General features: G+C 40.5%; 1 protein-coding gene across 1 annotated transcript; it reads right to left on the minus strand.

Annotated features, from left to right (window-relative positions):
• Nucleotides 1-261: 261 nt before the first annotated feature.
• Nucleotides 262-8,986, minus strand: LOC124051086 (echinoderm microtubule-associated protein-like 1). Its single transcript, XM_046374134.1, has 7 exons — nt 8,745-8,986; nt 4,792-4,986; nt 3,974-4,103; nt 2,246-2,347; nt 1,631-1,662; nt 1,404-1,430; nt 262-1,158 (listed from the first exon to the last, which is right to left on the minus strand). Exons 1-7 carry the CDS (start codon nt 8,902-8,904, stop codon nt 893-895), a joined length of 912 nt encoding a protein of 303 aa, XP_046230090.1. The 5' UTR covers nt 8,905-8,986; the 3' UTR covers nt 262-892.
• Nucleotides 8,987-10,200: the final 1,214 nt, after the last annotated feature.

Genomic DNA, 10,200 nt, shown 5'->3' on the forward strand with positions numbered 1-10,200 from the left:
ATATTGGTTTTGTTTTGCTTTGTTTTTCACTTACTGTGATGCATCTAATTACTCGAAAAAGTGTGGTTCACCAGAACAAATCAAGGGCCTGCTACAACAATGGAACAATGTGATGAGTATCCAGAAGAACAATTTTGATGCACCCAAGCCAGCTTCAGAGTCAAATTTTATTTTATGTTAAGTTTTTTAAGTTTATGTAAGAGTATTCATTTAATGGTTTATCCAGCAGGAAAGATCATAGCACATGATTTTCACCCTGCACATGCACACCATCACACACTTCATGGCAGACAACACAAAGAAAAGTCACCCAATTAGTGATTATAGCTTTTGTATTTTTATTGTTTGCCCTGAACTAGAATGAGCCTTTTTGACTGATTCAGGTACATTCTGTGTATTACTTCTGTTCAAAGAGGAACATCAACTACTGAACTACAAACATCACAGCACGCAGGCCTGAGACAGATTCAGTGACACACACACCCGCTGACATCAAACACAGATTCCCTTTTCCATCACACAACCAGTGTTCGAACACACGGACAGACACACATCCCTATACACAAAGTCGGACGGATGGACGGACGGGCGGGCGAAGGACGTTTATGGTATAAACACAGGCATTCAGTGAAACAGTATACAGATATCAGCATGTTACAAAGAGGCATTCAAACTTTCAAACTATCACTGAAATAATTACTCTAACTTGCTAATGGAAATGTTGTCAAACGGGGAAAATTCTGTCCTCCCTGCAATCTGCAATTTAAGAAGCGCACTCACTACCTGTTTTTGTTCAAATGAGTTGACTGAAGCTTTTCATAATTAGTTTGGTAGTTTAGTAACCAGGATAGCAGGTTCACATTTGTAGTAAATCTATCTCTGTCCGCTTGCCTCAGTAGCAAATCTGAAAGTACTGGCTGGGCGACTTGATGGGGCTCTTGTAGTTGGATGTGTCCTGTGCTGTGTTCTGGCTGGTTGCGGTTTTCTGCAGGTTTAGGGTGAAGGATGGAGTTGCTTTCCTTGCCTGAGGCTTGCTGCCCCCCTTCGTCTGAGGTGTGGCCATGGGCCTGCTGTGGTCAGGCACCATCGCTGCAGATTTGGCGATCTCAGAAGACCCAGTCTTTCTTGTGAGGGGGCTCAGATAGATCTGCATAGTCACTAAGTGAAGTGGTGAGATGAGGTGAGGAGGGTGAATAGATAGGGGTGGGGTAGGAGGTCAGAGGAAAGGATTACAAAAAAAGATAGGGGTGCAAGAGGTGAGGGAAGGCACACAAGTTATGGTGAGACGTGGAAAAACAAACGAAGGGTGGGCATAAAACAACAGCTCACACACAATGCTCTCGACTTTTAATGTACAGATATAGGCAGATATTTCCTGTGATATTGTTTTGGATGAATCCTACCTTTGCAGTGTGTCACACGTCTTGTCCCTGCATCAAAACACGACACAAACAGAGAGGTCTGATTCATTTGCATGTAGCACTCAATATCACTGTCATGTCACTCTTTTGCTAAATCACTTAAAGGCTTAGCCAGCAGCTGTTTCACATTCTTGCTATGAGGCTGAATGCTGCCAGATACACCATGGAAAAATCTCAACTGCAGGGAAGCAGGGAGAGTGCTCACTTACCTACATTTGTGGCAGCCTCCTTAGACTTGCTGCTGTTATAATGAGAAAGGGAGAAAAGTTGTTAGAGAGACATAAAAGGGTAGGGCAGGGAGAAAAAAGCAGCAAAAAGAGATTCTGTGACTCAGACAGAGAGAGTCAGTAAAAATGACAGAAGGTTCTGAGGGAAAAAAAGACATCAGACTGTCAAATGAAACATCAGTTTCAGGTTGACAGTTAAACCAGTAATCAGTTAAACCTCCCATGTACTGGCTCTGCAAATGCCAAGTTCCTCTGTGGTTTGAGGTGTTTTCACATAAAACAGGATGTTTGGGTTGGAAATAACCTTGCTTTGATTTGAGAGATCTGATTGTGACTTGATCGTCCAGGAGTAACTGGGTCACCACAAAATATATAAAATATATGCGCTGGTTTGCGAGAAAAGTTCATGTGGAAAAGAAAGCAGATGTTTGACACAGTGAGAGAAACAGAAAAAGGGAATGATTTTAAGTTAGGTTGCATTGTGGAAGTGTATTTTTAGAGGTCTTTTTGGCAGTGTGATAGACAGCAAGATGACAGCACAGAAAAGGAGCTGAGTCTTGTGTATGGAGGTTCAGAAATGCAGGAACAGCTTCTTACCCTTCCTGAGGCTTCTTACAGGTGGAGGCTGCAGGGGTGGGTCGTGCTTTAGCGGCCTTACACGGACTGTCCTTCAAACTGCCCGGTGGGCTCTTCACAACACTGGAAAGGAGCAAAAGTCCTGTAAGCTCGTAGCTCTTCTGTTTTTAGTTTTTATTTGAAGTGAATCCAACCTATCTAAACATTTCTACATTAATGTATCTGAGACTAATGAGGCACATTTTTTACCCAAGTGGAAATTAAGTGACCACTTTATCATGAAAAAATTAGTTAGTTCAGGAACTTTTAAAGGTAGACTAAAAATGCTTTCCCCTCTGAGTCTTATTTGCCATTGTTTTATTTATTATTTTTAATTTAATTTAATTTATTATTATTTATTATTCATTGTTTTATTTTTATGTCAGTACAATGAAAGTAAAGAAAGGCAAGAAGGTTTTGACTTGTAAATAACTGATTGCCTTATTGTTACATTTTTATAACATCTTAAAACTTAAAGTTGAATTTTAAATGCCATTAAACTGACTGCATTTTAACATTTTACTTTGAAAACCATCTGCTTGAATGTATACTGCAAACTCAGCATTGTATTAAAATTTGAGATTACAGTCAAAATTTTCAATATTTCACATCTAAAATTGGGATTCATTAGACTTAAGTTTCTGTAGTACTGGTTATATTCCACAATTAGGTGGAATTAGGTAATTAGGAATTAACTAGCAATTAGGTAATTCAGTTGATTTTTTTTTAAAAAAAAGTTGGGACTTTAATATATTTCCATACAGCTGCTTCCATCCAGCACTTTGATCTCCCACAAGTATCTTTTCAGACTCATAAGAGGAAAACAAATTGTGTCAAAGAAAATGAATATGAACAGGTGTGGCCACCTCTGTTTCGAGAAAAGAGGGAATGACGGACGGACTGGGAAGCAACTGGAAGCAACAAGTAATGAAGTGACAAAGCAAAAGAAGCAGAGATCAGTTAGAGTGAGAGAGAAGGAGAATAAAAGGTAGGATGAGACCAATTAGCTGAGAGAAAAGGTGAGGTGAAAGCAGAGGGAAATGAAGCACTGTTGCTCACAATGACAGTGATGAAGATGATGGTTTCCACTTCATGCTAACACCGAATGGCCGGCCTTAAGTGAATGGAGATTTATTATTCTCTGTGCAATTACAGCAGCATCCCCCAGATAGAGAAAAAGGTGCTGTGGAGAAAACCTATCATTCTCTCTGACTAATGCTACCTAATGGCAGTATCATTTGAAAGGTAATTGAGAGGAAGACATCTGCGGCGAATGGTTTACTGCTGAATTGCTTTGAAATAAAGGCGAGCGCTGAAATAATTACTGAGCACCAATGTGTAGTGTTTCTTGGATAATGGAGGGTGTCTGCTGATTGTTTTTGCACATTAGACAATGAGAAGTGAAGCTTGAAATCTGAGCCTGGAGCTTCATTAGATCAGGTTTCTGTTACTGTGTGTAGAAGCTTTCTGATTGTGAGTCCTGTCAGAGTGCCTCTATGATTTTTTACCAATGAGAAATCGCTGAGATCAATCAATCAATCAATAAGAAAACACTTTTAACCTTTCTGTTTTTCTGTGTGAATGCTGATACAGATAAAGTATTGAGGAAAAAACAGTAAACACATTGCTAAACAATATATTTTTGAATAGTTTTGTCTGATGAAATGTTGCCACAGCCTCCTCCCTGCAGACTGAGCAGCAGTGTTTTACCTGCGGGGTGGTGTTGGGCTGTAGTTCCTTGCTGTGGAGCTGGAGGGCAGCGTGGAGCTCTTCTTGATGGAGGCGGCGCTGGAGGTCACCGTGGGCGGCCTGGAGGGCAGAGCGAGAGACACTGGCCTGGCTGCAGACACACAAGTGAGTGGCGTTGGGGGGATTAACTTATTAAAAGATTATTATTAAAGATTAACTTATTACTTACATTATAAGTAATAAATTAATCTTTTATATATTTTTGAATATAAAAGTATTAGGACTGAAAACACTTGTTGATTAATCAATCAGAAGTTTAACTGAAAACTATTTGAAAACCTGTAATTTACAACTTTTCTATGTCTTAAATGATCATGAGCAATTCTCACCTTTTAGTGAACATTTTATAGATGAAATGATCACTTAATCAGTGAATTGACTGATAATGAAAAAAAAAACCTTAATCACTGAGAGGTGTGGTTTTTCAAATTTAGGGTTAAGAAAACAATGTATAACGAGCATATAATAACAATGCTAAATCACTTCTTCTTTTCTGCATTGTGTATTATAAATAACTCACACGCCGGCCAACACACAGTGATGAATGTTACTTAAAACAAAAACAATATTATTGTTCTCAGTCAGACTTCCGTAGTTGCACTTCGGCCACAATGAACCACACTGTATGTTTTAAGTAATACCTTAGCAACGCCCAACAGCAACAGTAAAGTATATCCAGTACACAGTACAGGTCTGCATGATGAAAGCTGTTGTACACATTCTGTTAATCCACAAGTTGACATGTAGGCTAAGGTAATAACACACAGCTCTTTGCCCACCTTTAGAAGCCAATGGTCTCCTTCCAGCTGCAAGAGCTGCTGCTTGGTGCTCCTCAGAGATGTTGAGCCTCTTGAGGACATCAGCCAGAGCCATCTTCAACAGCTGGATTTCATCTTCCTGCATCTGCATCCTCTGCTCCAGATAGGTCAACCGGTCAGCCACATCCAGGCCACTGGCTGCCGAGCTGCGGTCATCTGAAGAAATGAGAGAAAACAGGATAGACACACAGATAGATAAATAGATGGATAGATAGATTTCCCATTTCCTGAGCCACAGCATTATTTACTTTATGAAAGTCTACCATAAAGGTTCATCTCTTTTGGAAACAAGATTTAAATGTAATCAGAGAAAGGAATAAGCTCTTTAGCATCCCCTGTTCGTGCCGACACAGCAAAAATCAAGCTAATGAGGTCACAACACAGCTGGACACAGCAGATCATCCTCTCTGCCACTGCACAGTAGCATGTAAACAAGGTACATCCAAAACAATCTCAGCTGCCACTAACACACTGTCATCTCTCTTTCAGTCAGTTTCTGCTTGATATTTTTCCTGGTGGATACCGTGGGAGCCACTGGACACTGATGAGTAGTCAGGATGCCTGCGCTGGCTTGTGGGGCCCTCCTCCGCCACACCAGCCGTCTTCCTCCTCTTTCTCTCCTCTCGTGAGCACACTCTCTCACTCCTCTTTCCTCCTGTGGCTCCAGTCAGATAGGCTGGCTCTCCCTCCATCTGATTTTGATCCGCTGGCTGGTGTCCACTAAGATCTCATCTCTTTTGCTCCACTTAGGTCACACAAATGCAGACACTCTCACACAGAAGCCTTTCTCGTGTCTTGGCCACGTCTGTTGACAGCATCCAAGCAGTATTACAGTGTCTGCAGCAGGAGATGAGGTTACTGATGTTTTGATCCTTTGACGTTTCTTCGGTGGCCGCCTGACATGCTCTGGGACACGGTAATGTGCATGACAGAGCTTTAAGCCCTTTTGCTCAGGGTGTGTGCTTGTTCAAATGTGGGGGTGGGGTTGGTAATGCTTAAAAACTCAGTAGTGGTCCAATTCAGACTAAATTGTCTGTACACGTGTGTGTGTGTGTGTGTGTGTGTGTGTGTGTGTGGGCGTGCAGAGTACAATGATAATCCCTCAGACTGAGCCTCTTTGACCCCGCCCCCACACATAAGCCCCATGTCATTATGAGAGATGGAGACACAGAGAGGAAATAGCAGACATAAACCTGAAATGCGGACTGGCCTCATGTTGTGCTGTAGTAAACATCCTGCACATCCACAGAGTTACTGAGGTCACAGTGTGGGTCGCTGTGAGTAATAGGAAGGATGAATAAAAGGCAAAATAGAAGTCAATGCTTTACTGTAGTTACAGCGTGAACACCAAAGCAAACACTGAAATGGAATCAGCCGTGCAATACTGATTATGAGCAAATAGGATCAGTTACACAGTCTATGTTCGTGTGTGTGTTTTTTTTAAAAAGAAAAACTTGAACTACACCAGTGATTTCAAATTACGTAAAGATTAGAGTAGAGTAGCTCCTATGATCTGATTCATTATATTCCATACACAGTTGGCTAAAAATGTGCACAAAATCTGTTGAGCTGTAAACAGTTAGCTAATCGAATCGAATCAGCTTTATTGGCAGTATATATATTTTTACATACACACACTGAATTTTTCATCTGCATTTAACCCATCCTTGGTTGAACACACATGCAACACCCAGCAAAGTACATGCAGTGAAACACACACAGGAGCAGTGGGCTGCCACTATCAAGCGCCTGGGGAGCAAACTGGGTGTTAAGTGCCTTGCTCAAGGGCATATCAGCCGGCTAATGGAGGGGGGAGCATTTTTCGCATTAATCACTCCACCACACCCCAACTTTTTCCTGCTTTTTCCTAATGGATATATGGTTCAAATAAATGAACAAATGGTTAAAATAGATAGCTAGAAGTAATGTATACAGTTGAAATATTTAGCTATAAAATAGATGAAATGGTTTTGCTGAAATGAATGGATAAATGGCAGATACATTTCTAAAAGCAATAGCTGAGAAGATAAAATAACTATGCTAAAACTAGCTTAACGGATGAAAGGTTGAAATGGACCTAATAAAAGTAATGGTAATAGAAGTAATAGATATCTTTAGGTAGTTGCTTGAAAAGCAATGAAGAAACAGATGAGAATGAATAGGATAAATGGGTAAAACAGGAATATTTAACTTAAAATAATGGTCAGAATAGTTATGGGTAATTCAAAATCTATGTATCTATATCTATACAACAAAATGTTGTCATTTTTATCACATGGAAAAAATATTTTAACATACACTATTATATCTAGTTCTATCTATCATTAATAATTAAAAAATATCAAATTAACATCATTTTAAATGATTACATGTGGAACATGATGTGTGGGCATTTATTAGCTCAGAGTTTAGTGTCTGTTAAGTCTCATAACCGAGTATATAGTTTTTCTAAAATTGATGTTCTCCGGTGTTTTTTCTCTCTCAGCTTTTGGTAAAATGATTGAGATCTGAGTTCTTCCTCTTGGCAGAGATGATCTGCTATGGGCAAAGACTTTCAGTGGGCTATAATCATTCAAGCATGCTGTCAGCAGTAATCTGTCTCTCATGGAGGGTTGTGACTGTGTGTAGGCCCGTGATTTTCTGTTTCTCCTCTTGTCCTGGCCGTGACATCATCCTCATGCCACCTCCATACACCCCATATGGGATTGGGATTAGAATAGCACATAATCCCAGTGCTGTAAAAGGGAATTAGCAGCCCAGAGCGCAATCTCTGCACTAACTCAGCTATACGAAGAACAGGCAGGCTCCCTGGATGCCTTTCATGCGAATGTAAACAAACATACAAACAGATGCATTACGTCTATCTTTGTGCAACTGAATTACACACACACATTCACACATGTACACATGGCCAGATAGAGATAACAGTATGGAAATTCATAGGCCTGTTATGCACAAAATTAAAATACATTAAGAAATAGAGAATCAGCAGAGTGTTTTAATCTCTGCTCACAGATGGTGTTTCTTGAATGAAGGAACAGCATCTGTCCGCTCATATCAGCAGCCTGCATGCTGACATATACAGTAAAGGCCACATGTGCACAAGCAATCCTTCATGTATTAGTCCACTGATAATAATATCCCCAAGGGAATTTTGCCATCTCCCCAAATCTCCAGTGGAAGCACGCACTGTAATACCGACAATTTAACTGCGTGGCAAGTGATGCATGTGACAGGTATGTACGACTTAAGTGTACAAGCAAGTTTAACTTGCTTGTTCAAATAAAGCATTCTAAAGGATAAATACAAATCTGCTGTGCCAGTGTCAGTGAAGAGATGAAGACATCTGGCTTATCATTCACTGTATTCTTGAAGTTATCCCACAGGCTTTGAGGGGCTGTATAGAGTAAAAAGTGTATTCAGTGTATTTTTATCATTTCTGCTCTGATGACGACTCTGTTTTTAACCAAATTAAAGCTAATAAAATAATGTAATAATGTGATATATCTTTCTCCTTGCTTTGCCTAACATTACTCATTTGTTTTACATATAAGGTTTTATATATATAAACTATACATGTATGCACACCCAGTTTGTGGTAAGCTGCAGGAAGTGTATTCATTTCAATATGGTGATTATTAATTTCAAACAGAATACTTTAAAGAGTCAGTCTAGCTTTGTCTTTTGCCACCAGCAGTATCTAGAACTTTTAAAACAGATTTTTTAATGCTTTCAGCACCACAAACAAAATCAAACAAAACTGCATTCTCACTCTTTGTGTTTGGGATGAAGAAAGAAACTGGCAAGAGCAAATACAAACAGACTACCTGCAGGTACCACATGAGGTAAATGAGAATGTTTTTGTCACTTGGGTGTACTGAAACCCTAGCGTCTAAAGTGGCTCAGCTCTCTACCTGTCATGAAGTCGGTGTCTGGTGCCAGCAGTGAGTCGCTGTGGTAGCTCCCCTTCAGTGAGGGCCTGCTCAGCAGGCCGTGCTCTGTCTCCTCCATGCCAAGGCCCTGATCCAACAGCTCCTCCATGTGTGCATCCCCCTCCGGTGTGCTTGCTGCCATGCCACTGATGGAGTGTCTCAGAGTGATCCTGGGTGCTCCCGTACGCTTCGTTGCTGGGCTAATTCACCTTCTTAAACCACCAGCGTCCGCCACCTCTCGCTTTCCCTCCCTCCCTCCCAAAGTCCCGTGATGAATGTAGGGAAGGTGCAAGGAGAGGGTGATGTCACTCAGAGGACAGATTAAGGACCTGCTAAGCCATCTGAAGCTCAGGGAAGGCAAGACTATGAGAGAGAAGGGGTGCGTAAGAGAATAGTACAGGGAAAACATCTTCATATTAAAGGCCTCAAATAACTTCCTGAAAGACAAGTTGCCTAACTTCTGTCTGCAAACATACAGCTACTGCTTCTAAGAGGATATGACGAACAACAAACACTAACCTGTGTGGTGAGAAAATACACAGTCCTAACAAAAAAAAAGAAATACAACAGGGTGGGACCATGCAATTTGTTGTTGCACACAAAGTCTCAAAGTTGCAGACAAGCACACAATTACACTCCCAAAAAGAGCTTACATCAGGATACCATCCGGTGTGGCCAGCCCCAGTGTACTGTAAGGATGATGAGATTCAGAGATTAGGGAGCAGAACTTGATTAATTACAGTCATCAAGAGGACAATAAGCCGGACGTGGTAATTAGACCAACAGAGAAAGACAACAGGAGCAGATGAAAAGCCAGTTAGGCGATTGTATCGGGGTCTCCCCCAGTGTAAGCTGACTTTCTGTCTATTTTGCATTCGGTGGATTGATTCTTTCTCTAGCAGATGCTTCTCTTTGCTGATCTATCAAAGCTTTCCGGCCACATAGCGGAAGTCCTGCATTCCCCAGAATGTTACAAAATTGCTTTGCACTACACTTCTTTTCCTGATGCTTCACAGAATCATAAATTGAAATGAAAGATGGTGAAGTGCTGTCAACCACAGCCAGTGATTAAATATAAATATGAAATTCTCTATGTGTTAATAAAAGATAAGCTGGGTTTCACCTTTCTCTTCTTTCTCTCTCTCTCTCTTATTCTTATTCTCATTTGCGTCTCTCCACATTTCTTTAGTCTTCTCACAAAATAGTATTTCCTGTTATGTCTGTGTGCAATCCTGTGTGTGTAAAAGATAGACAAGTGCTTAGTTTGTTTCTGTGTATATATTGTTCATTTCCTCAATTACATTATTACAGAGACAGCACACAAATGATGGGTTATTTAAACATGGGTTATTTAAACAACAACGGCTGAAACAACACAGAAATATTAAATTAAGATGTGGCAGAAATAACTCACCTCAGGATGATACAAGAGTAGAAT

Source organism: Scatophagus argus, chromosome 19 (genome assembly GCF_020382885.2).
Source record: "Scatophagus argus isolate fScaArg1 chromosome 19, fScaArg1.pri, whole genome shotgun sequence".
NCBI lineage: Eukaryota > Metazoa > Chordata > Actinopteri > Scatophagidae > Scatophagus > Scatophagus argus.

Excerpts from the sequence above, each read along its gene's own strand:
- LOC124051086 (XM_046374134.1), bottom strand. The coding sequence starts at position 8,904 with ATGGCAGCAAGCACACCGGAGGGGGATGCACACATGGAGGAGCTGTTG. Across the intron at positions 2,348-3,973 it reads AGCCCAACACCACCCCGCAG|TGTTGTGAAGAGCCCACCGG; the intron begins GTAAAACACTGC and ends GCTCCTTTCCAG. Across the intron at positions 1,663-2,245 it reads TGTAAGAAGCCTCAGGAAGG|CAGCAAGTCTAAGGAGGCTG; the intron begins GTAAGAAGCTGT and ends TCATTATAACAG.